This window comes from Rhinolophus sinicus, linkage group LG04 (genome assembly GCF_036562045.2).
Source record: "Rhinolophus sinicus isolate RSC01 linkage group LG04, ASM3656204v1, whole genome shotgun sequence".
In the NCBI taxonomy this organism is placed as follows: domain Eukaryota; kingdom Metazoa; phylum Chordata; class Mammalia; order Chiroptera; family Rhinolophidae; genus Rhinolophus; species Rhinolophus sinicus.
Genome location: NC_133754.1, coordinates 129,020,922 through 129,047,201, shown reverse-complemented (window position 1 = coordinate 129,047,201; position 26,280 = coordinate 129,020,922). Strand labels below are relative to the sequence as shown.

Here is a 26,280-nt window from a genome sequence, read left to right as displayed (position 1 = left end):
CAAACTATGTTGTCACCAGCGCTGGGAGAAGAGAACAATGCGCTCAGCCTGTACGCGGAGGCTCGAGGTGCCACGCCCGGGGCCGGGCCTGACCCGGGGCCTGCTGGGAAATGTAGTTTCTGAATCTCCGCCTGTGCAGCCCGCTGCTCGGTAGCCGACGCCACGTGCAACTACAAGTCACATCACGCTCCGCGAGGCCTTGATCGTACGGCTTTTGCAGGGAAGGGAGTGGGGCGAACATGGCTGAACGCAGCCGGGGCGACCCAACGTGCAGTGGGGTGGGCAGCCGGCAGGACACGATCCCCAGCAGTGGTGGCTGCAACTTTCCAGAGTACGAGCTTCCCGAGCTAAACACACGCGCTTTCCACGTGGGCGCCTTCGGGGAGCTATGGCGTGGCCGGCTGCGCGGACAAGGGGACTTGTCGCTGAAGGAGCCGCCGGCGTCGGTGCTTCCCGGGTGCGGAGGGGTCGCCGACTCCAGCCGGGAGGATGCCGCGGTGGCCCGGGATGTGGGCTGCAGCCTGGAGGCGGCGGCCGAGCTGAGGGCTGTTTGCGGGTGAGTGTGGGGCTGAGGGACTCTTGCCAGCTTGGGGCCCACCGGGTGCAGCCTTGCTCCTGCGCTCTCCTGAGAGCCATCCTTGGGAGGGCCTGTCGTTTACTCCTGGAGGTAGAAGGGCCGCCCTTTCAAAGCTTTCAACCTGCTGGAGATTTCCTGGAACACCGGGAGAAGACCCGTGATCAAACTGCACAATTTCTACGAGTTGGCGTGAAGGGACGAGAGATTGCATAAACTGCATAAACGATCAGATCAGATTTTCTATTCGCTAATTTTCGAAGTGCTTGTTCATGTAGAAAGGCAATCAGTAACAGCGACGTGTACCTGCCATTGACAGACGCTTTGACAATAGAGGAACCTTAGTAACCGTGAGGCCGGGAGGAGATTTTAACCAGAAAAGTGTTAAAACCTGGATTAACTGTTGTCTCTTTGGGGGACCTACCGAGAATGCTATCACTGAAATTTTCTCCAAAAGTGAAATACAAAAAATAACTTAAAAAAAAATATTTTTCTTTCTCCATTTAACACAGTATTGGCCTCCTTCAGTTAGTCCACCGTATATTCTTTCCTTTATAGAATATCTGCATAGAAGTCATTGCCTTGAATTCTGGCCTCCTCTGAGCCCCTGCTGGATTTTATGACTTCTTAATTATTCGATGATGTATTTAGGATGCAACCCTGACTCCACGGACGAGATGCATGATTGCTTTTCCTTTATGTTTGTGTTTTAGCCTTGATAAACTGAAGTGCCTTGAGGAAGCTGAGGATCCAGAAGTCATCCCAGAGGACACTGACCTAGTGACGTTGGGGTATGGAGGATTTTGCTTTCACTATTTGCTATTAATTTAATTATTTTTTTCAACATTGTGTTGCTCAAAAGTTGTATGGTATTGTCATCCCACCCCCTAAATTCAACCATTGTTAACATTTAGCCATGTCTGCTTCAGCTGTATGTTTTTGAGATACCTGCTGTGTGTTTTTTTTCTATTGGTGAACCATTCAGAGAGTTGCAGAGAGTATAATATATATTTCTAAATACAGAAGCATATAGATCCTAAAAGTATCACTCTCCTATATAATCAGAGTGGTATTATCACACCTAAGAAAATTAACAGTAAATACATAACTTCTAATAACCATTTCATATTAAAATTTGTGTTTATTTTTTAATGTGTTTACAAAGGTACAGTTAATCTACTTCGATTTCACTTGCAAGCTAAATACTCTGATAGTGCTTCTCAAACTATGTAAATGACCAGTTTTTTGTTTTGTTTTGTCTATAATTTTTGACATATTCATACTTCTGTAAAATAGGATGAAAATGAAGTACTAGAAAAGTGGAATTAAAAGACAACAATAAGTGTCTAAAAACTTCAAGTAGGCATTCAGGTCTGCCTTGGTTTGTGGTAACTGCCAAATCCATTTCCTTTCCCTACTGCTAATATTTACATTAGCAACACTTGGAGCACTATGAAAGGGTCCTGTCTTTTGTAGGTCCGCTGTTCTCCTGATTTATCCATCACGCTGTCACCTGAGCTTGCTCATTTGCTAAGAAATGGTCAATGGCTCTATCTCTTTTATCGACAAATTTCAGACTCCTTAGACATTTGAAACCTTCTATGGCAAATGGCCCAAATTTGCCTTTCTAGATTTATTTTCAACCACTTTCTCTTTCAAATGGCTCAGGATGCACATGGACCCTTCCCGTCTGAAACCTACCCCATTTCTGAGACCCTAAGATTCCATTACACATTACTACAACCCATCTCTTTCCCTTAGGGGAGAGATGCACTTGTAATGTCTAGAACTCTTCTAACATTTCTAAAGTCTTTGAAGGCTCATTAGGAATCCAAACTCTTTCAGCTATGTATTGCTCTTAAGCTTATTGTATTGCTTTGCTACAATTGGTGCTCTTTAACTACTGTTGATTGATTGGTTGAGTTTTTCTAAACTGCATATCTGATTGTCTCACTCTTGCTTAAAACCTTTCAGTGGCTCTTAGGCAAAAGTCCTGAGTTCTTAAGTAGCTGACAAGGGCCCCTATAGAATGGACCTTGCTGATCTTTGCAGCTCTGTTTCTGCGGTGCTCCAACCACGCTACACTGTTTTTCAGTTTCTGTAATGTGTTCTCTCATTCCAGGCCTTTGCCTAGAACACTTACTCTTCCTCATCCGTCTGGTCTTGCAGGCTTCTCATCCTTTGTCATAGCAGAAGGATTAAAGACTATTTAGATCCCCGTTTATGCTTATGTAGCCCCCCCCCCCCCCTACTTCTCTGTTGAAATACTCATCACACTTATAATATACCTGTTTAATTTTCTATCTTCTTAGGTAGACTTAAAAGTTCCACAAGTTATACCTGTCACACACACTGCTATACCCCTAGTTCCTAGAACTCTGGCACATAATCAGAGTCAGTAGATATTTGTAGAATGAGTTGAATGAATGAAATTTTCATAAACCTGAGGAAGTGATTTTTAGAGATTGGCTGATGATAATTTTAAACAAAGCAGACTTTTTTATTATAGTTAATAACATACTAATTGGCTTATAATGATTATATTAAGTCATGTTAAATAATAATTTTTGGACTACTTTTCACTTGCTTCCCTAGCTGTTTTCTCTTATTAGATCAACTGGATCTCCTTGGTTGTCTTCTTATCCTTTCTATAGGAAATGTAGGTAGAATTATATGTATAATCTAATGTAAAAGGAGTTGGTACAGCATTCCTCAGTTGGGATTATTTTGATGTACTTTGAAACTATTATATTAAAAATATGACTCATATTAATTTTAACAATGCTGCAAATAAGTTAGACTTGTGCCGAAAGCTAAAATCTGTATCTCTTCACTCTTTTTCTCTAAACCTTCCTTCTCCCCACAAATAACCTTCCTTCTCCCCACAAATAAAAATAGGAATAAAACCTAAGTACATGACCCATTTAATATGGTATAACATAAATAAATTTCTAGAATATACTCTTTTCCTTGTCTAACAAAGGAGCTACTGAACTTATTTTATGCATGTTAGGGGGAAAAGACAGTTGGTAGAGATTTGATTCTCTCTTGATACATGCTGCGCTTCTTAATCCATAGCAACCTAAATAACTTATCTTCAGCACTTTTGAAATTTTTTGACTACTTAAGAGAAGATTTTAATTCCCAGGAGTAGGAAAGATAATTGTTACTACATGGGTGCTACTGAAATGCATCTGTCATCCCAAATGCTTTAGCAACATTACTTTTAATAAAACAGCACTTTCAGTTAGATTAGTCTGCCTATCCCTTTGATTTCTCTGGCCAAGAAAGCACCATTCACTGCACCATTTAAAGGATGGAAAGGGGAAATTTCAGAGTCCTATAAGAAAAAGAGAACCACAAAATTGGAGGACTGTTACCTACCACCAAAACAAACAATAAAAAAATAAACCCCTCTAATATACCAGGGTTTTGTTAGCATGACAGAATAGATAAAATAGCCAACTTTATAAAACAAAACTATAGGAGATGCAAGGAAACAGCTAGAAATGCACTAATAATAAGACACTTTAGGGGCGGCCGGGTAGCTCAGTTGGTTAGAGTGTGAGCTCTGAACAACAGGGTTGCCGGTTCGATTCCCACATGGGCCAATGAGCTGCGCCCTCCACAACTAGATTGAAGGACAATGACTTGGAGCTGATGGGCCCTGGAGAAACACACTGTTCCCCAATATTCCCCCATAATTAAAAAAAAAATTTTAAAAATTTAAAAAGACACTTTAATATACCAATCTCAGCACAAGACAGATCAAATGGTTTAAAAAAAAAGAGAGAGGTAAAAGCTCTAATGAACATAACCAACACGATAGGTCTTGAGGAGATAAATATATATATATGTGTGTATATATATATATATATATATATATATATATATATATATATATGTATATGTAAGTTTACATTTATGTACGGAGCACATTCACAACAATTGATTATATATTGGGTCACAAGTAAAACATCAGTTGCTTCCATAAAGTACGAATACTACAAACAGCACTGATCACAATGTAATAAAATTAGAATTCACTAACAAAAACTAATGAGCCTATTCCATCTGGAAGTTTTAAAATTTATTAAATAAATGGACGAAAAGGGAATTACTCTGAAATTAGAGAATTTTTAAGAAATAATGACATTGAAAACACCACATATCAGAATATAAGGAATACATTTAAAGCAGTGGTTAGAGGAAAATTTATTGCTGTGACAATGTATTAAAGGAGAAAAAATAAAAATAAATGAATTAAATTTCTAGCTCAGAAATCTAAAAAAAACAAAGTAAACCAAAAGAAACTGTAAGGAAGGAAATAATAGTGATATAAGCAGGAATTAATGAGGAAAAGAACAGAAAAGGGATGGCTCTAATTAATCAAAATCTTGGTTTGTTTTTTGTTTTGTATTTTAAATAATTAACAAAATAGGTAAACTTTAGCTGACTTAAGAAACAAAAATGGAAGAAAGCACAAACATACAAAATGAGGAAGAAATAACCACTGGAACAAATTTTTTTAATTACAGGAGATTGCTCTGCAGGCCTTGGCAAACTATAGCCCACTGACTGGCCACCTGTTTTCTTCACATAAAGGTTTATTGGGACAGCTATGCCCAGTTCTTTTATATACTGTCTGTGGCTGCTTTTGTACTACAGTGACAAGTTGAGTAGTTGTGGAAGAAACCACCCACCATAGGGCTCACAACCTAAAGTATTCACTATGTGGCCCTTTAAGGAAAGGTGTGCTGATCCCTGCTCTACAGAAATAAATTATATGAAGTATCTAGAATAGGCATATTCATAGACACAAAAAGTAGAACAGAGGTTACCAGGGGTTGGTGGAAGGGAGAGTGGGGAGTTATTGTTTAATGGGTATAGAATTTCTTTTTGGGTCCTGCAATGCACACAACTTCCAGTGCTCAGCTTACGTGGTATTCATCAGTCATTAGCACCCATTACCCAGCAGCTTTCCCTACTACTCCACTCCTCTGGACAACTCCCTTCAGCAGCTTTTTCTGGTGCCCTTAAGGGTGGATTTCCAACAGGATTCACTGATGGGGCACCATAGCAACTTCTCTCCCATTTAATGAGTCACAGCTGTGCCCTCTCCGACAAGGTCTGGATCCCAGTCCCAGGGGGAGAAAAGGGAGTCTTCTTGGGCACTCTTTGTCAGAGCAAGGAGGAGGATACTCCTTTATCTACTATTTCTATATTCTGTAGAGTTCTCCTTACTTGCCAATCCCTCTTTACTCCAATCCTCTGTTAAAGTTAACAATTCTTTAGATTAAGCTTTCTCTGTTCAAATAACTGTTTAATTCTTTTCTTGTAATTGAACTCAGATTGATACAGAAAGGACTATAAAAAAAATACACGGGTATCTGCTTCTTTGAACAAAAGAAATGGAAAGGATAAACCAGAGATGTAGAATGTAGGATGAGGGCAGTAGGCCAGTAATAAATGTTGCAGACAAAACTCTGATGAATGCTAAAATTCCTGGGTGAAAGTTTAAGGAGAAACAAGATTTGCATCATTTCAAAGTATCTCCCCCACATATTAATACTTATCAGATACAAAGGAAAAGTATCTTTCCTACTGTAGGAACCTGGCAGACAGGAACTTAACCAAGATAAACATCACCAGTAATAAGACATATTATTAATATCATGGACTTCATCATAACACAATGAGAAGGACAAACTCATTCTTGTGGTATTCTTGCTAAAAATGTTGAGGCTGACTCCAGTTGTGAGGAAATAGCACTCAAACCCAAATTGAAGGACATTCTACAAAACAACTGATTAGAGCTCTTGGGACAGCTATCCCAAGATCATGAAAGACACGGAGAAACTACAGAACTATAAAAGACTGGAGGAAAAAGGAGAAATAAGAAATGCAATGTGGTGTCCTGCATAGGATCCTGGGACAGAAAAAAAAGGCATTCAGTTTAAAAATTTGTGAATATCAAAAAATGTCTATAGTTAAGAAGACTGTATTAATGTTAATTTCCTGGTCTTGATAATTTTACTATGATCATGTAAGATGTTAACAGAGGAGAAACCAGGTGAGAAATACAAGGAAACTCTGTATTATTTTTGCAGCTTTTCTTTAAGTCTGAAATTAATTCAAAATAAAAAATTAAATAGTAAAGATGTTTTTGAAGCCCCAGTAAAGAATGTTGAAGTTTAATTTTTCTTGTATCTATAACAGAGTTAGAAAGAGGCTTTTGGAACATCGGGAAGAAACCATAACGATAGATCGGGTCTGCAGGCAAGAAACATTTGCTTATGAGATGGTAAGAGACTCATCTTTTTTACCTTTGCCCATGAAACAATAAATGGTCACTGGGTGAGTTAGTGATGGCTGTAAGGTGACTTTCTATTGGATATGCTTAGTTGAAAGCAAACGAGAGAAACTTCATTGGGACTGGGAACGAGTAGGAGAAAAAGCCCCTCTGAATTCAAGTGATGGCATATTTTACTCTCAGATCTCTGCCTTTATGTTTGCTATTAGTTCGCTCTCGCTCTGTTAGGCTAATTCATGCCTTTTCACCACCCTATTCCTGGTATTTTTTTTGTTCTGCTCCTGATTTTGGTTTAACCTCATCTTTTTCTTGATCCATTATCTCTTCTGTAAAACCTTCAGAAAAATTTAAGATGATGAGTAATGAAGAGATAAGTGTTAGTACATGTGATGGGTTTATTAGTACATATTCTTGAGAACCTGCTATGTTCCAGACAGTGTTGGGCACTTAATAGTGCATATTGTTTCTCCCACTTTTACGTGTGTTTGGTAAAATTGATGTAACATTTACTCTTTTAACCACTTTTAAATATTCACTTAAGTGGCATATACAATCATAATGCCTTGTAACAATCACCACTATTTCCAGAACTTTTCATCATCCTAAACAGAAATTCCATACCCATTAAACGATAACTCCCCATTTTCCCTTCCCCCAGCCCCTCTGTTCTACTTTTTGTCTCTATGAATTTGCCTATTGTAGATATTTCATGTAAGTGAAACCATGCAATATTTGTCCTTCTGTGTCTGGCCTTTTTAGTTAATATCATGCTTTAAAGGTTCATCTGTGCTGTAGCATATATCAGAACTTCATTCCTTTTTATACCTGAATAATATTCCATTGTGTGGTTATACCAAATTTTGTTTATCTATTCATCTGTTGATGAATATTTGGGATTTTTCTACCTTTTGGATATTGTAAATAATGCTGTTGTATGCATTAATGTACAAGTATCTGTTTGAATCTGTTTTCATGCTTTTCAGTTTATACGTAGGAGTAGAATTGGTTGGTCATATGGTAATTCTATTTTAACTTTTGAGGAACCACCAAACTTTTCCACAGCGGCTGCATCATTTCACATTCCCACCAGCAATGCAGAAAGATTCCAGTTTCTCCACATCCTCTCAACACTTGTTGTTTTCTGGTTTTTGATAATAGTCATCTTAGTAGATGTGAAGTGGTATCTTGTTATGGTTTTGATTGTTATTTCCCTAATGCTTAGCGATGTTGGGCATCTTTTCATGTGCTTACTGGTTGTTTGTATATTTTCTTTGGTGAAATATCTATTCAAATTCTTTGCCAGTTTTTAAATTGGGGTAGTTGTCTCTTTGTTGTTGAGTTGTAAGAGTTCTGTGTATATTCTGGATACTAGACCTTTACCATATGTATAATTTAAAAATATTTTCTCCCATTCTAAGGGTTGTCTTTTGACTTTCTTAATAGTGTTCTTTCAGGTACAAATGTTTGAAAATAATCTGTTTTTTTTCTTTTATGATCTGTGCAATTGGTGTCATACTTAAGAAACCATTGCCATATACAAAGTCATGAAGATTTTCCCCTATATTTTCTTTTAAGAGTTTTATGGTTGTTGCTGTTAGTTAAAGCCTTTGATCCATTTTGAGTTAATTTTTATATATGGTGTAAGGTGAAAGTTCAGCTTAATTCTGTTGCATTTGGATATCCAGTTTTCCCCAAACTGAAGAGGGTCCTTTCCTTATTGAATGGTTTTGGCACCTTTGTTGAAAGTCAGTTGTACACAAGTTTTATTTCTGAGTTCTCTATTCCACTGGTCTACGTGTCTGTCCTTACCAGATACCACATTGTTTTGATTACTGTAGCTTTGTGGTCATTTTTGAAATTTGGAAATATTAGTCTTCCAATATTGTTCTTTTACAAGATTGTTTTCACTATTCATTGTCTTTTGAAATTCCATCCGAATTTTAGGATGGGTTTTTCTATTTCTGCAAAAAAAAAAGCCATTGAGGTTTGGATAGGGATTGCATCAGATCTGTATATTGTTTCGGTAGTATTGTCATTTCAATAATGTTAAGTCTTCCAATTCATGAACAAGAGATGTCTTTCAATTTATTGAGGTTGTCTTTAATCTCATTCAGCAGTTTTGTAGTTGTTTTGTATATAAGTTTTTTATCTCCATTAAATTTATTATTAAGTATTTTATTTCATCAGACGCTATTTTAAATGGAATTGTTTCTTAATATCATTTTAGAAGATTGTTCATGGCTACTGTGTAGAAGTACAACTGAATTTTGTGTGTTGGTTTTATGTCCTGCAACTTTACTAAATTTGTTTATTAGCTCTAATGGTTTTTTTTGTGTTTGTGGATTCTTTAGGATTTTGTACATAGAAGATCATGCACAGAGCTAACTTTTTCTCTTCCTTTCTAATTTGGTTGCCCAATAGCTCTGTCTTCTTTCCTTCTTTTTTTTCTTCCTTTTTTTTTCCTTGCCTAATTGCTCTGGTTAGAATTTCTAGTACTGTGTTGAACAGAAGTGGCAAAAATGCACATCCTCATCAGTCTTTCATCATTGAGTATGATTTTCATATATGGCCTGTATCGTGTTGAGGATGTCCCCTTCTATTCCTAGTTTATTTCCTGTTCTTATCATCAAAAAGTGTTGAATTTTGTAAAATGCTTTTTTTTATCAGTTGAGATGATGATGTGGTTTTTTTCCCATCATTCTATTAGTGCAGTGTATTACATTGATTAATTTGCATGTTTTGAACTTATCTTTGCATCCTGAGGATAAGTTCCACTTGGTTGTGGTATATAATCTTTTTAATAAGCTGTTGAACTCAGTTTGCTAGTATTTTTTTGAGGAGTTTGACATTTATATTTATAAAGTATATAGGCCTGTAGTTTTCTTGTAGTATCTTTGTTTGGCTTTGGTATCAGAATATGCTGATCTCATAGAATTAGTGAGGAAGTATTCCTTCAACTCTTGAGATTTTTTGTCAGACTTTGAGAAGATTGGAGTTACTAACTTCCTTTGCTCTTTGGTAGAATTCGCCAGTGAAGCCATTGAGTCCAGGGCTTTACTTCTTAGGAGGTTTTTTGTTTTGGGGGGTTTTTTAAATAATTTGTTTTATTTTTCAATTACAGTTGACAAACAATATTATATTAGTTTCAGGTGTACAACGTAATGATTAGACATTTATGTAACTTACGAAGTAATCACCCCGGTAACTCTAGTACCCATCTGATACCACACAGTTATTACAATATTATTGACTATATTCCCTATGCTGTACTTTACATCCCCATGACTGTTTTTAGAACTGGCAGTTTACGCATCTTATCCCTGTCCCTTTTTCACCCATCCCCCAACCCCTCTCCTACCTGGCAACCATCAAAATGTCCTTTTATCTATGAGTTTGTTTCTGTTTTGTTTGTTCATTTATTTTGTGTTTTATATTCCACATATAAGTGAAATCATATGGTATTTGTCTTTCTTTGACTTATTTTACTTGGCTTAATATCCCGTAGGTCCAACTACATTGTCATAAATGGCAAGATTTCATTCTTTCTTATGGCCAAGAAATATTCCATTGTATATATGGTTTCTGGTGAGAAACTGGCTGTTAATCTTATTGAGGAACCTGATATCCTTTAGTCTCTGTCTGTTATTCTCTTTAGGTCATTGAATACATTTAAGACCATTGATTTAACATGATTTCAACACCTGGGCTTCCTCAACGGTTGTTTCCATCAAATTTCTTTTGTGTCTTGTGAATGAGCCATATTTTCCTGTTTGTGTGTTTTATGTTTTAGTTGCGAACTGGACATTCTGAGTTTGAGTTTTACTTATTGGGAGTTTGTGACTTTTCCAAACTATCTTTCAAGTGTGTGTATTCCTTGTTGTGTGTGGTCACTGATGTTTCTGTTTCATTATCTCTGGTCAGCCAGTGATCTGACCAAGATTTCCTTAAATGTCTGCCATCACAAATGAGTAAAATGGGTCCTGTCTACTGGGGCTGCTGCTGGGGGAAACTACTGCTATCAAGTGGGCCAAAACCAAGGCAAGTGTCTGCACCAGGCCCTTAGGACATTGCCAGACCAACTAAAACACACAACCCCCAATTTTTGGAGAGCAAGGTTTCCACTGTATATCCTGGCGTCAGCCATCTTTTCCGGGAACACAGGCTGCTTTCTCCACATCTGCGTGCAGGGCTAAGGAATGGGGGAATGGTAGTTGGTTTACACCCTCTGCTTACGTATGAAAAATCAGCAGCTTGTCCCTCCATCAAGCACTCCCCTGGTTGCTATAAGTTCCAGAGTTCCAAAATAGTTGATTCCAATCTCTCTTCCCATCTTATTGGTTGCTTCGGTAGAGGGACTCAAATTATTGCTTATGGGTGTTGTTCCACACTGCCCCTTATCTGATTCACAGTGTCTGATTTTAAGGTCTCTGATTAATTTGCTTTCCTCCTTCAGGAGTCACACGCCATAGGGAAAAAGCCTGAAAATCCAGCAGACATGATTGAAGAAGGGGAGCTTATCCTATCTGTGAATATCTTGTACCCTGTTATATTTCATAAGGTCAGTAGTAAAATCTTTTGGGTTTTACAGATAATATGAGTGACTTTTGTCAAAAGGTTTAATTATTTAAAGAGTCACATTTCCTAGGGTTTAAAGTAAATGCAAGCATATACTATTTTATCTGGTATCCTGTCTATATTCTTGGGTTCTTTGTTTTTTGTTTTGTTTTTTTAATTTAAATTTATTGGGGTGACAGTTGTTAGTAAAATTACTAATAGATTTCAGGCGTACAATTCTGTATTACATCATCTATAAATCCCATTGTGTGTTCACCACCCAGAGTCAGTTCTCCTTCCATCACCATATATTTGATCTTTTTTTGTTTGTTTTTAAACTTTTATTTAAGTGTGTTTTTCCAGGACCCGTCAGCCCCAAGTCAAATAGTTGTTTCAATCGAGTTGTGAGGGCGCAGCTCACAGTGGCCCATGTGGGGATTGAACTGGCAACTTTGTTAAGAGCACCACACTCTAACCTGGGGTTCTTTGTTTTAATGAGGAATATTGCAAATAAGGTCAAATTACAAATACCGTATTTTGCCGTGTATAGTGCATACCTTTTTGCCCAAATTTGTGAGGGCAAAGTAAGGATGCGCATTGTACATGGGTAGTACTAATTCCGTATTTATATAAATGTTTTTAATTCTTTTATTTATGCTTATGAGTTAAAAGTATAACTCTAGAAATCAATAACAATATCCATATGCAAAATAATACCCTGGTATACAATAATTTATTTTGCTGAACTTAAGACAAACTTGTAACGACGAAGAGTTCTTGGCCTTTTATGATGCGTAAATATTGGAAATTTGTTACTGGTACATAAAATTTCTTGTAGTTTGTATTTGTACTTGTGTTTGTAATTATTTGTTACATAAAATTTCTCATACCATAATATGTTAAAAAGTAAATGCTAACTGAAATTCCTTTATAATACAAAAAACAAGTACCTAAATGTAAACAAATAGAAATTTGAATTAAAAAATTAAAACCAAAGATTTTTTTTCCCTTGAAAGTTCAGGGCCAAAAACGTGGATGTGCATTATACACGGAAGCACATTTTATATGGCAAAATATGGTACTTTCTTGATTAATAGGATTACAGTTTCAGTGTTGGAATGCATACCCTGGTCTCTGTACTGGAAGCAACTGAAAGTATAAAGAAAGCCACAATGATTCTAATTATATGAATTCTTGAAGGTTTTTTTACCCAGAATAGGTGGCTGGTGAAGGAGTGGGGTGACCTTTGTTCACCAGTTCACCAGTTTAGAATACTTGGAAAGTTATGGAACTAACAACTAAAGACAGCTCTTCTTTAATAAAAATGCAGAAAGGGGGTATCTAGGAATTCCTTAGGAGTCTAATAAAAAGAACTATCCCAACCCACAGGGTACGTATTCTCGATTCCCTAAACAGATATGTCATAAACTTTTGATAAGGTTTAATTGAAATATTACTATACATAAATTGCACTTGTGAATAAATAGGCTTTTATAAAGCATCTGGGTTGTAGTCAGTACTAATTACATTGTTTGATGAAGATTTCAAATTACCAATCAAGCAAAGCAAAGTCAGTAATAACTGAACCTCTGGGTTTATAACATTAAGGTGGTGAATAGATTGCTTGACTTCAGTGAGACAACTTCCAGGAAATTTTAAAAGACAGTGGTACTAGATGAAGTTATAGTCCAAAGGCTCTTCATGCTAATGTCAATTTAGAAGCATCTTGATTATAAACTTGAACTTAAAATTAAAAGTTCTATTGCCAAGTGTCTTGGTCCATTCCAGCTACTGTAACAAAATACCACAGGCTGGGTGGCTTATAAACAACAGAAACTTGTTTCTCACAGTTCTGGAGGCTGGAAGGCCAGGATCAGGTGCCCGTGTGGTCAGGTGGGGGCCCGTCTGGGTTGCAAACATGGCAGAAGGGGCTAGGGAGCTCTGTGGGAGGTCTGTCACAAGGGCACTAATCCCATTCATGAGAGTGCAACTCCCATGGCCTAAGCACCTCCTAAAGGCCCCACTCCTAACACTGTCATTTTGGGGGTTAGGATTCCAACATGTGAATTTTGGGTGGACACAAACATTCATTCAGGCCATAGCACCGAGTATCTCAATCGTATCCATGGTTTTTAATTTATGGAGGTGACTGAGTGACAACGCTAGAGGCCAGTGCCATTGAGAGAAGATTTTTGTTACTTACATTTCCTGAGAGAAGTGGGGTACATGCTATGCCGGGCCACAGGGGGATGCACCACTGTCAGTCAGGAGGCAGAAAGGAGGGGAGGACCCCCCTGGAGGGGAGGCATAGGCCACAGCCTTTGTTAGGGTTTCCACAGGAAAGGCACAGCAGGGCAGGGTAAACAGTGTAGGGTTGGCTAGTTTGAATAATTCTGGTGGGCTCTGGGGCATGGGGGTTGTCCCTAGTTGTCTGGTACCTGGCTCTTGATTTAGGATAGTGGAAATGTTGGCTTGGTGTGTGTGAGTTAGATAAAGGAGGCGGTTTCAGAGTATAGGCTCTGGATCACGGGGGAGATAGAAACAACGTTGGCCATTGGCTTGGACCTGTAATTTATGGATGCCAATTGGACAAATACAGGATTTAAGAAAACAACACCAAGTTATGGGAATCACTTAAAACAACCAGTAACTTAATTTAGATCTGGTCACGACAGGATTTATAGTTTAATGGCTTGTCTCTGAGTGGACACTTACTTACTGTTTGCCTTTTAGCACAAAGAACACAAACCATACCAGACGATGCTAGTACTGGGCAGTCAAAAGCTCACGGAACTAAGGGATTCGATTTGCTGTGTCAGTGACCTCCAGATCGGTGGGGAATTCAGCAGCACCCCCGACCAAGCCCCTGAGCACGTCAGCAGAGTAAGGTGATTTAGTTTTTACCCCATAAGGCCAGAATAAATACTACTAATAATAATAATGATAATAATAATAAGCTAAGGAAGTAATGATTAGCAAGATTATAAATATTGCAGTAAGTGCTTTCTTCTTCTAAGCCATTTTCTCAAGCCTGTCTCTTCCCTGTTCTTTATCATCAACACCTTTTCAAAGATTAGGCCAGGGGTGTCCAAACTTTTTTCAACGTTTTTCACCAAGGGCCATATATGATAAAAGACACAAACAGCCGGGCCACTCACTCGAGGTGAAGTACATATTGCCTCACCTGGTTTATCTAAGTAAACTAAATATATTTTTGGAATTTGCTGCGGGCCAATTAAAAATGGATTGCGGACCACAGTTGGCCGGTGGGCCGCAGTTTGGACACCCCTGGATTAGGCTATACTCAGTTTTGATTTCCTCATCTCACATTTATTGCTCAACCATTCTTTGCACACTCTTCCTTCTAAGGTCTTAGTGACCACCTAATTGTTGAACCAGTTGATCTCTTTTTCATGTTCATACAACTTGAGCTTACGATAGCATTTGGGTTGACTATTCACTCTCTCCTCTTTCAAACTCTGGGTGAGTTAGTTTGTCGTAACTGCCCCTAGCAAAGGGTTGGAGTTTAGTCAGAAGTCTCACTGCTGGTCAGAGGACATGGTCAGCCCAGTGAGCAGTACCCGTCGGGACAGCATCTGGTGTTGGCTGTCGCTGCTGTTTCCCAGGGCGGTACTCTCAAAAGGACAGAAACCCCGGCATACCCACTGCATAAGGCGAGAAAGGAGCAAAATGGTAGACTGGCCACCCCCAAAGTTTTCAGAAGGGATTGCTTGCCCAGTAAAGTAGTAGGGCCTTGATCCTGAATTTAATCCTAGGGCAAGCTTGAACTATTGTTATCTGCCTCAACTCAGCAGAGGAACTCAGATTTACTGGCCCTCGTAAGAGAGGCACTATCTCTTGTAGACCAGTAAAAAGATACTTGGATCGACTAGAATAGAGTTTGGACAAGAACCATCACAATCTATTTTTGCTGCTTCCTGTGCCACCAACCACATGTTATAATTTAGGTTTCATCTTAGTTCTTATTTTAAATTCTTTTCCTAATCCTTCCCCCAGTTTTCATGGTTTTAAGTGTACTCCAGCCTTTGTTAATCTCTCTGTAACTACATTCTCTCTCCTGGTTTCCAAACCATTATTTTGAGTGCCTACTGAACATTGCCACTTAGCCTCAGTAAGAAGTCAACTTCTGTGATTAATCTCATGTAACCGTAAGAGTCCACTGTTACTATTTCCATTTTATAAACAAAGTTAACATAATACTTGTCACATAGGGGGTTCCCATTAAGTATTAAACAAATTAATGAGCTGAGCATATTCTATGAAGTTGTTAAACAGATTAGTATGATTTTATGACATACAAATTTTGAATTAATACTTGAGCAATTTCATAATTGTTAATAACGGGCTTTGAATACCATCTGTTTTCTTGCAGGACTTGTACAAATCAGCCTTCTTTTATTTTGAAGGAACATTTTACAATGATAAAAGATACCCTGAGTGCAGAGATTTGAGCAGGTATAGTTTCCAAAAATCTTTTAAGTCTTTCCTATTTCTAGTTCTCAAAATGGTATTATCTCCACAAATCCTATTATTGGTCAGTTAAAGCTCTTTGCCTAGCAATTGTTTATCTGGGGGTTAAAAATTATCTCTCTTTTTAAAAATATTTTCAAAATTTATTTCATCTCGTGAGTCTAGGTACAATAAGTTAATCAAAATTTTTAGTCCAAGAAGAAAATTTTCCTACCAAAAACATATGTAGACCTTTTCAAGATCTTTGCCAGCTGTCTAGAATTTTTTTTAAAATGTATTACCTACTATTTTAGAAGTTATAGTAAATCTTGTATTGAGCCTTAGATACATGTAAAAAAACCCCTAAATCTCAAACACTTTATTAAGTATGTTGTTCATATTAGGTGATAGCAGGAAATTCTATCAATATTTTTTGCTTGTCCAGTATATACTATTGTTTGCCTTATGTAATATGTACGGTTGCTATATATATACATATATATATATATATATATATATATATATATATATATATATATATATATATATAACATGAAAAATCTGTACCTGATATCATGTTAATGAAACCATACTTTTATTATCAGTGTCCTAGCAACTAGAGTATATATGTATATTTTTTGTTTATATAAAGTCTTTTATGATAGCCATTTGTATCTATATTCTAATATAGTTTTCAAATTGGTTGGGCTTAGCACTCCTTTATACTGTAAATAATTGAAGACTCCAAAGAGTTTTTGTTTATGTGGGTTTTAGCTGTCAGTATTTGTCGTATTAGCAATTGAAACTAAGAAATATTTCAAATATTAACTAATTTAAATAATCCCATTACATGTTAACATTAATAACATTTTTGTAAAAAAATAACTGTTTTCCAAAAGAAAAGAAAATAGAAGAGTGGCATTGTTATACATTTCCCACTCAATCTAAAGTGATAATACATCATGTAGCCTCCTAAAAATTGACCGTTTATGAGAAAATAAGAGTTGAAAGGGCAAATCACATTTTATGATTAAAGATAAATTTGACCTCATGAATCCCTGTGGGGTCTCAAGAACCATACTTGGAGAACTGCTGCTCCGATGGATGAAGAAAAATTTAGAATTTCTAATTCCAACAGGTATGGGCCACTATGATTTTCATCAGGATGGCAACTGTCCAGTTAAGTGGGTGAGCCGGGTTTTGTGAAATACTGCCATCACAAACTGTTTTCCTTCATTTTTAAGTTTTTGTGGAGCAATGATATATTCTTTCCTTTTTCCCCCCTCAGAACAATTATTGAGTGGTCAGAGTCCCATGATAGAGGCTACGGAAAGTTTCACACTGCTAAAATGGAAGACTTCACTTTCAATGACTTGTATATTAAACTGGGTTTTCCCTACTTATACTGTCACCAGGGAGACTGTGAACATGTTGTTGTCATTACTGATATAAGGTGAGTGGCAGCCGTCGTAACATTTGATTTGTTGTTTTCCTTTTTTTATTTCATAGTATAAGAGCATAGGTAAGTTTTGTTTTTTTTAATAGAAATAAAAGTAATTTCCCTGTTTCCCCGAAAATAAGACCTACCCAGACAATCAGTTCTAATGCGTCTTTTGGAGCAAAAATTAGTATAAGGCCCAGTCTTACAGTAAAATAAGTATAGTAAAATAAGACCGGGTCTTAATATTAATTTTTGCTCCAAAAGACACATTAGAGCTGACTATCCGGCTAGGTCTTATTTTCGGGGAAACATGGTATCACTGCAGCTTGGCTTGGAAAGAGCAGAAATAAGTGTTTGCTTTCCGTGCAGTGACCAACTTTGCATCCTCTATTGTTCATGTTTTGGAAAATCTATAACAAGTACGTACTTTACTGTTTATTAGAGGGTTAAAAATCTGTAAATACTTTTAAAAATAAGTATCTCCATTTGTATTTTATAATAATTCAGGTAGTAGTCATCCACTTTGTGTATCATATAGGCCCTTTGCAAATTTGCAGCTGTATTTCTAGGTTTCTTATCTTTTATCGAAATTTGAAGGAGACAGAGGAACTGGGGGAAGGAGAAGAGTAATTCTAGTATTTGACAAATGTGAAGTCTTTTAGTGTCTTTTAGTGTTACACAGTAACAGAAACCTATTATGTAGTTTAGGTGCTCGTAACGTTAAATCATAATTTAAACATTAAATATCTGTGTAACAGTTACAGTAGTTCTTTACAGTAGTCTCTTATAGGGAGGCTGAGGAGCTAAATTTAAAAAAAGAAACAGTTGAGAATGTAAAACAGTTGCCCCTATGGAAGAATTTCTGAAGAGCTGGGATAGCTCATAAACCTCAGAGATTTATGAGTTTCAAAATTATATCCGTTTATTTCTTTGGTTATATGTTCTTTAAATTTTACATATAAGCTATTCTGCTTGCTCTTCCTCTCAAATGAGGGGGAATGTGCCTCAGAATCAGCATAAGATGGAAGATAATACACTTTCCTCTGGTGATCTTACTGTCTTTACATTTCTTACATTGTGGTTATATTGCTGCAGTGTCATTCCTTAACCTCAAGGCAACTTGAAATATACTTTATTAAGACTTCAAGTCATTTTTGTTTCACAGGTGGATTTTATCATTCAGTGCCATTCCAGTTTAATAGTTGGTAAACTGTAAAAGTTTACTAATCATTTTCTAATGTGAAGTTGATATATTGCTACCCTTACTAAATATACATATATATATATATATACATACACACACACACACACACACACACATATATATATATATATATATATGTATGTATGTATATATGTATATATATGTATATATGTATACGTATGTATATATATTTTAGAATTTAGAATTATCAGGGACAAGGGACCTTAAGAGTACTCTACGAAGTCCCTTCAGTTTCCAGGTGAAGAATCTGCGGTCCAGCATGGTTAAGAGATTTACCCAGACTCCCTCAGCTGATTGGTGGCATAGCGGAGATTGGCTTCCACTTACGATTTCTTAAGTCTGATACCTAAAACTAAAAGTCCTACCAATTCACATTATACCAGGAACCTGATTTGGATTTTAAATAAAGGGGACAGTAAACAAGAGCCATGTATTAACACAGAACTGGTTAATCTAGATAGGATAGCCAGATAAAATACTTAGTTGCTCAAACTATGTTCCATAAAAGGTATTACGTGATAAGCAAGGATTCTTTGATGGAATACATTCAAGAAATGTTGCATACAGTATCTCCTTCATACAGTGCACATTACCATGAACAGACTTGGGAAGTTTCATAGGAAAAGAAAACATTGTTAGATCCAAATGCTCTTCTGGAGTGTTCTGTGGAACACAATTTGGTCAAACCTGGTGTCAGATTATGCCTAAATCTTTTGTAAGCAAAAAACTGAAAAATATATCTACTATGTTGTTAATGGTGAGGTACAGATGTATTTCATTCTTTACCTGTAACAAAAATTTGCACTTTAATATCTTCATTTCCTCATGTACAAAGGCTTGTGCATCGTGATGACTGCTTGGATAGGACACTTTATCCCCTTCTTATCAAGAAGCATTGGCTATGGACCAGAAAATGTTTTGTTTGTAAAATGTACACAGCCAGGTAAGTGATATGTGTATTTTTTTGAGAAGTACTGGTTTTTTCAAGTCAAGCACTTTTGATTTTTGGTATTTTAGTTCTTTTCTATTTTTGAATCTGAGGACTTCTACATTGGGGTATACATAGTATAAGATAAAGTTTTATCTAGTAGGGAAGTGAGACAGATCAGTTTAGTAGGTTACAACTGCATTTTTAAAGAATAAGGAAATGAAGCATCATGTATAGTGGGAAGTCCAAGGGTAGGTCAGACTAATTTGATTGACACAATGCTTGATGTCATCAGGGACCCACGTTCTTTCTGCTTCTTGTCTGCAGTTTACATAATCAGCTTCATTTCCAGCTTCTCCTCAGTGAAAAAAATAATACAGCATCTCGTATATGAGGTCAAAATATGATTTTATATATTTTTCCTTTATGTGATTATGCATGTTTAGATTGTTTCACTGTGGATCAGTTAAAAAACTATTCTTATCAGTTTGTTTTGGGTTCCCCACCACAATATGCTTTTCTAAATGAATAGGAAAACATAAATCGAGTTATCAGATCAAAATGGAAATCAGGGAATGTTACAACATACCATGAGATGCAGAATTCAGATAAACTGAACAACAGCGTTTTCATCTGTATCTAGTAACATCTCTGGTCAGAAAACCAAATCTCAGTTGATTAATGTTGCCCATGTTTCCCATTTGTATATACTCTGTAACATTTTTATCCTGAACTCTAAGTAAAATAGCTGGAGTTTTCAAATTAATCAGTACACATTAAAATTAGAAAGACAACCAAAAATTTATCAGGTCTGGAAGAGCATATAATTTATTACGGTTTTTCAAGATGGCCAAGATGGCCTATTAGAAGAAAATGATTATGTTCATATTGAGTTACTTGGAGGGTGGGTATATCATGGCAAGTGTGTGATGCTTTCAAGTATGGATTTGTATTCTTTTCTCCTTAGTCTTTTAGAGAAATGGCATTGTGCAATGTTTCTGTTAGCTGCTCTTTTGCACTGTATTGACAGTGATGTGTATCTATGTATACAGAATCATATGAAGGATTATAACGTATGAATAAGATTGAATGAGAAGGCAGTAGTGAAAATGTTGTTTACAACTTACAACATGTTAAAGCGTAAGAAAATAATTAATGGTAATGATGTTTTTTATTTTTAACAACAGATGGGTGACGAACAATGACAGTTTTGCACCAGAGGACCCATGTTTCTTTTGTGACGTTTGCTTCCGAATGCTCCACTATGATTCAGAAGGCAACAAACTGGGGGAATTTCTCGCTTATCCTTATGTTGATCCTGGAACCTTTAATTAATAACCAACAACAGAAGTGTACCCTTGTGAAATAAAAGGTTCTCTTGGATGGTTCCTTTATTTCCAAGAAATGCCAGAGGAACAGGATCAACCTGAAATAATCATGTAAAGTTACCCCCATCTGCCCCCAAAGAAATTTCAAATCACAGATTTTCTTATAATTTGTATTTACATGCTTAGAAATATATTGGTATTTATTTTGAAGGATAGTTATTTAGTGCTTTTTGCCCATTTTTAAATGTCGTTTATCTTACTGAGTTGTAGGAGTGCTTGTATGTATTCTGAATACAAATCCTGTCAGGCACATGTATTCTGGTTTTCTACCAGTCTGTGACTTGCCTAATCATTGTGTCCAGAATGCTTTGTGCTAATCATTAGCACAATTCAGTAAATGATACATCAAGTGGTGGAAGTATTTTGGAAATTCTTTGAAGAATGTGAGAGCTACACCGTGTACCATGAGGCTTCCAAGGTAAAGATCTTTCAAATATCTGTAATAAAAATGAGGGAGAATAAAAGATTATTTAACACAATATTAAAAGTTATTGTGTAATTTAATCTCACAGTGAGCACTTTTGTAATGCTGTTTTGGTAAAAACGAGGTATACTGAACATTTTAATGAGACTCACTGCGTGAATAATGAGTAAGACCTTGATTATATAGTTATAGCTTCACAGAAGTTAACAAACTGAAGCTTCATTTGACAACTTTTTGTGAATCAAATGCTGAGCTTAAAATGTCAGTTTTTATTTAAATAGATTTTTGTGTAATATGACCACTGGGACATGGGAAATCAAGATTTTACAGATTGCTAGCTCTGGCTCACTTATTCTTGGGGCAATGATACCCAGTATTCTGTATGCAAAAAAAAAAAACCACGTTTTTCTGGCCCAACTCTTCATTCTTTTGGCCCCCTTACTATGATAATCCTATTTCTCTTCTCTCGTTCTGGGCCAAAGCACAACTATGAAAATCCGTAGGTCTAGATCATCAGAGAAAATTGTAGCTTATCTACACAGGGTGCCAAAAAAATTATATACATTTTAAGGAAAAAAAAAAAAAACCTGTATTAAAATTGTTATATAGCAGTAACAAAAGATAAATACAAGTCATGTGTATACCTTTTTTTGGCACACACACACACACACCCCCGCCCGCCCCAGGTATATTGAAATGATTTCTGGAAACTTTTTGGTGGAAAATTTAATTAAGACTTTTAGAAATGCTGTAAGATGGTTCATTTTAAAATGTCATTTAAATTTCACTTTCTTCCAGGTTATATTTAAATTCAACTGAATTCCACATGCCCTGGATGGTTAAGAACATTTACCATATAAATCAAGCCTATAATGGACTTAAATGCAGGACTCAGTTAAGTCAACTGGCATGTGTGTGGGTGACAAGCAAGTGTTTAGTACGTCTGGTGGTGGCCTCACTGATGGAGGCAATACATCGGAGGAGCAATGTAAAGAACTAAGAGGTCCCTCCATGGCTGCTTTATTTATTCCTAAATTTTTACTTTCGTGTTTCCAATGATGCTAAATAGAACTGATTTAAAGTTCTGCTGGAAAACCATAGATTTATTCCAATTCTTCACAGTTCCACAGGTAAAAATAAATTTTTGCTGTATTTTTAAACTGCATTCCTTACAGATCTTACATTAGTACAGAAAGGTCTTTTTACTTTTATTCATTTTCATCATTTCATATTCTCAAAACAGAAAATTCTAGAATTATCATAACAGAAGCAGTAATCCATGTGTGGTGCCAATCAGTTCATTTTAGTGGATAAAGAATACTGCAACAGAAATTCTTGTTTTATCATTTATTGAGAATATTATCCTGATGAATAATATTAACTTTTTCACCAGCTATTTTACAAAGGCTCGGATATCTATTATTTCCTGGTGTAACCTAGAGTGGAAACGCGAACCAGGTTACTCCCAGAATTTGCCAATGTGTTGTGTCGGTTATACAGGTCTCCCACTGAAAGAAACTCCTTTCAAATAGGCATAAAAGATGGATTTTTACAGCTGCAAAATTCAATGGTAAACATCACATGACTTAAATTATGTATTCTACCTAATGAAAAGCAGGTATCAAAATGATGTCGTGAACTTACCCATCACCATCCTGTGTATTTAAAACAAATTAGATTTTGATATAACAGTGGATGGAAATGCATAAAATCACTACCTAGAAAAGCAATACCTATTTCCTTGAACATCTTTTCTCGAGTTCAGTACCCTTTAAGGACAACTGACCTCTCCCCCAATCACATCACGATGTCTTTATCATCTCCAAGGCTGGAGAATTACATAGCACAAATAATGAACACATTTCTGCCTATATGGCAGCTTCATTTCTTAAGGTGTAATTATGGGTTTGCTATTTCCAATAGATGATCCTTTCTCTGGCCAATGGGACTAAGTTGTTAGTGAAGCCCACACAGAGCCCTGTAAAAGCCTTGCTCTTGTATAGGCCACCTCATCTTAACCTGACACATTCAACCAGGTAAGTGTGTGTGGGTACACTACAATCAATGTATCATCCTACTATTTGAAACCACAGGCTATAATAGCAATTACAGGCTTTTAAAGTACTCCAGTCAAGCTGTTTACACATTATAAAGTCTAATTTAGGTTTCCTGATTCAGATGGTACTTCTGAACTGTCTCCAAAGCAGCTGAGAAAACCTTCAACAATTGATTCTGCTTCATCATGCATAACTCACTCTTTTTAAATGTTATCCATATGTGTTGTTTATACATCCCCAAAAAATGTGGGGCTTGGGGTTTTTTTTATGGGGGGGTGGGGTAACGCCAGCTATTTCATTTAAATTATTTCTTCTTAGTGACTTGTTCAGCTGTGGCGTTTTGACCAAATAACACAATTTAAATTGAGCCAGTGCTCCTAGAAATTCTTGATAATTGACTTTTTTAAGAGTTGTGAGACTGGTAGTTATCTGTAAATCACTGACAAAGAGAAAAATTTATTGAAATGAGGGTTAAGATAGAGAAGGCAACTGTTTTAATACCACATAAATCAACTGGTTAGAGCAAGGTCAGCCCATACAAGCAGACAGATAATCAGAATGCTGCTATATGTATCTCCAGAAGTTGAATATTCTGTGGTTCTTGGTAAAACTATACAAATCTGTTGGGTCATGGGGAAAAAGGGAAGGTCAACAACAAAAAAATAACACATCCTACATTTTTTGTCATTTTGAGCTTATTAGTTTCCCAGTCTCCCCAAACAATACAATCTCTATGACAAAGTTAACTAAGAAATTACTCCTTTGGAAGCGAATCCAGAATTCCAACACACTTGTAAAATAGCAAAGAAGTAATTTACTAGTAGTTTGATAGAAAAATTCTTTAATCAAAACAAGTTTACATGTTGACACTTATGGCTTAACTAGAATAAATCTGTCCAAATTTTAATTGTACTAAGACTTCCCTCAGAACAATGGGTCCTAGGTTCACTGTTAAGACCTCTCAAAAGCAAAGCTCGCATTATTGAAATAATTCAAACTTTTCATCTAGATGAAAATAATTATCTGAGGTCACAACATACATGTCACATGCAAACACTGACATATTAAAAGCCTTTTTCCCATATTTAGTTTCAAAACACAAAGTGACTTTTAGCTACTAAAAACCAACTGACCTAATCAAAAATCTTAGAAATGCTGTTGTTACCCTTAAATTTTGTGTTAACCTTGGTTCACCTTTATTTAGCCCATAAACATGAATATACAGACCATCAAAAAATATTCCTTTACTTTTTCTACTGCCTCAGAGCACTGTTTCCACTTTCTGCAATCTTGTCACATGTATCATACAGAAATAAAAACTTCCTTCTGATATAGCCATGTTTTCAAATAGGTTAGTTTCCTTATATTGTATTTATTTTATTTACTGCATAAGCATCAGATTGTTTTCCAATTAAAAAAATACCCCTTAGTGACTTCCTTAATGAGTGTGACTTATTAAAAAATTCAGAAATGTCTCAAAAATAAACTTTTATCATTTAGTTTTCAGTTTCAGCTACTAGTGCCTGTAATGGATCTTAGATGGCTGAACCCTAAAGACAGATCATTCCTATATTACACCCATTCTGTTCTCTGCAAGAAAGCCATGTGACCACTGAATTCCCAACCACAAAATTAAATTACCTTCAAAAGTTAACATGAGTTTTGTACCTTGTAGAATTGTCAGTTGGATATCTAATTGTCATACAAAAAGGCGTACAGACCACACATTGTACAAAGCAGCAGGATAATGTAGCACAATGTAGACAGTGAGGTTAACTTGAGATAGAAGCAGGGAGTGGTATAGAAGTAACATTTTATCTACCATAAAAATGCATAACTTCTACAAAACCCACAAACAGTGAAAAGACGGTCGGTAAATCCAAGATTTGTAAAAACGATGCACAAAACCCACAGTTTTTGGGAAAATAGGAAAGGTTTATACAAGTAGTTTTAAAAATGTAACTTTTCCTACTATCAATTACACATTAACACACACATACTAACTGAAAATATGCTACAACCAATGTCTGGAAAAGCAGTTCAACATTTCCTAAATGGGTTTTCCCTCACTTTCACTGATAATGTAGCTGTTAATACTGCACAAGTACAATTAAGCAATGTTTAATTACTTTCAAACAAAGATAAAGGGATTTTCTCCCTCAAAACAAGTTTTAAACACCAAACCTATGTTTATAAAAATTTAAAACTTTCAGCAGTCTAAATATTTCAAATGAAAACCATTACAAACTTCTCAAATGTTCTTTATATTCCAGGTATGTCAACCTAGTTATCTAGCGTAGAATCCTTCAGAGATATTTCAGTCTCTCTCTCTTCACTGGATGGCCTAAAGAAAGTGGGGGGAAAAAGGTGTGACAACTAGGATTAGGGGACATTTTTCCTCAGGAGAAAAAAAGACATTAAATCTGTGCATTATGTTTTTTAAATCACCAAGATTTAAAAAAAATTTTCAACTTATTTTTGGTCGAAAATTTTATTTTACTATGTTGTGCCTTCTTCCCAAAGTAATATGCATATCGAGCAAAATAACTCAGGGAAGAAGCATCCTGGCCCAGGCTCTTTCCATCATATCCTGCTTTAAAATGAATTCTCTACAAACCTTAATGAAAAGGGGGTATGATAATATACAGAGACAGTAAGATTTCTCTGAATTCCAGAATTAGAAGGGATGCTTGATTCCAAGTCCTAATATACAATGTAACAAACCAAGACCTGGATAACTACAGTTCCATATCTAGTTAGTGGGAACTATAACACAAAATCGCCTGTTATTCTAGATCTAATTTTTTATTCTGTCACAATTCAAGTAAGTATGAACATAAATCATTATTAAGGGTGTATCAGTAAAAGAAGTCCAATAGTTTTGTTTTTTTCCTAAGCTGGATTCC

At 36.2% G+C, this 26,280-nt stretch overlaps 2 protein-coding genes across 6 annotated transcripts in view; one reads left to right on the top strand and one right to left on the bottom strand.

Moving 5' to 3' along the window:
• The first annotated feature begins 194 nt into the window (after positions 1–194).
• On the top strand, positions 195–22,649 carry SNAPC3 (small nuclear RNA activating complex polypeptide 3). 2 transcript variants are annotated; one of them, XM_019739143.2, is made up of 10 exons: positions 198–556; positions 1,288–1,365; positions 6,794–6,878; positions 11,341–11,445; positions 14,175–14,324; positions 15,835–15,917; positions 17,200–17,364; positions 19,413–19,520; positions 20,693–21,311; positions 22,116–22,649. In XM_019739143.2, the coding sequence occupies exons 1-9, from the start codon at positions 240–242 to the stop codon at positions 20,838–20,840; spliced, it is 1,239 nt and encodes a 412-aa protein (XP_019594702.2). In that variant the 5' UTR covers positions 198–239; the 3' UTR covers positions 20,841–21,311; positions 22,116–22,649. The 2 variants fall into 2 exon arrangements, with proteins under 2 accessions (XP_074186463.1, XP_019594702.2); XM_074330362.1 differs by lacking the exons at positions 14,175–14,324; positions 22,116–22,649 and having other exon boundaries at positions 195–556; positions 20,693–21,372.
• The window catches only part of PSIP1 (PC4 and SRSF1 interacting protein 1), a 37,820-nt gene continuing 32,731 nt past the window's right edge, over positions 21,192–26,280 (bottom strand). For 2 of the 4 annotated variants that reach the window (XM_074330358.1, XM_074330357.1), the window contains one exon: positions 21,192–21,330. In XM_074330358.1, the coding sequence (XP_074186459.1) occupies positions 21,207–21,330 (124 nt within the window). In that variant the 3' untranslated portion in view covers positions 21,192–21,206. Of the gene's footprint in view, positions 21,331–22,649; positions 25,719–26,280 lie in introns of those variants that run through there. The other 2 variants (XM_019739139.2, XM_074330359.1) reach the window with 2 other exon arrangements.

What these genes read in the sequence shown, in the direction of transcription:
- SNAPC3 (XM_019739143.2), top strand. Translation starts at nt 240, where the DNA reads ATGGCTGAACGCAGCCGGGGCGACCCAACGTGCAGTGGGGTGGGCAGC. An exon ending in CCCCTGAGCACGTCAGCAGA is followed by an intron (nt 14,325 to 15,834) that starts GTAAGGTGATTT and finishes GTTTTCTTGCAG; the next exon opens with GACTTGTACAAATCAGCCTT. An exon ending in TGTAAAATGTACACAGCCAG is followed by an intron (nt 19,521 to 20,692) that starts GTAAGTGATATG and finishes TTTTAACAACAG; the next exon opens with ATGGGTGACGAACAATGACA.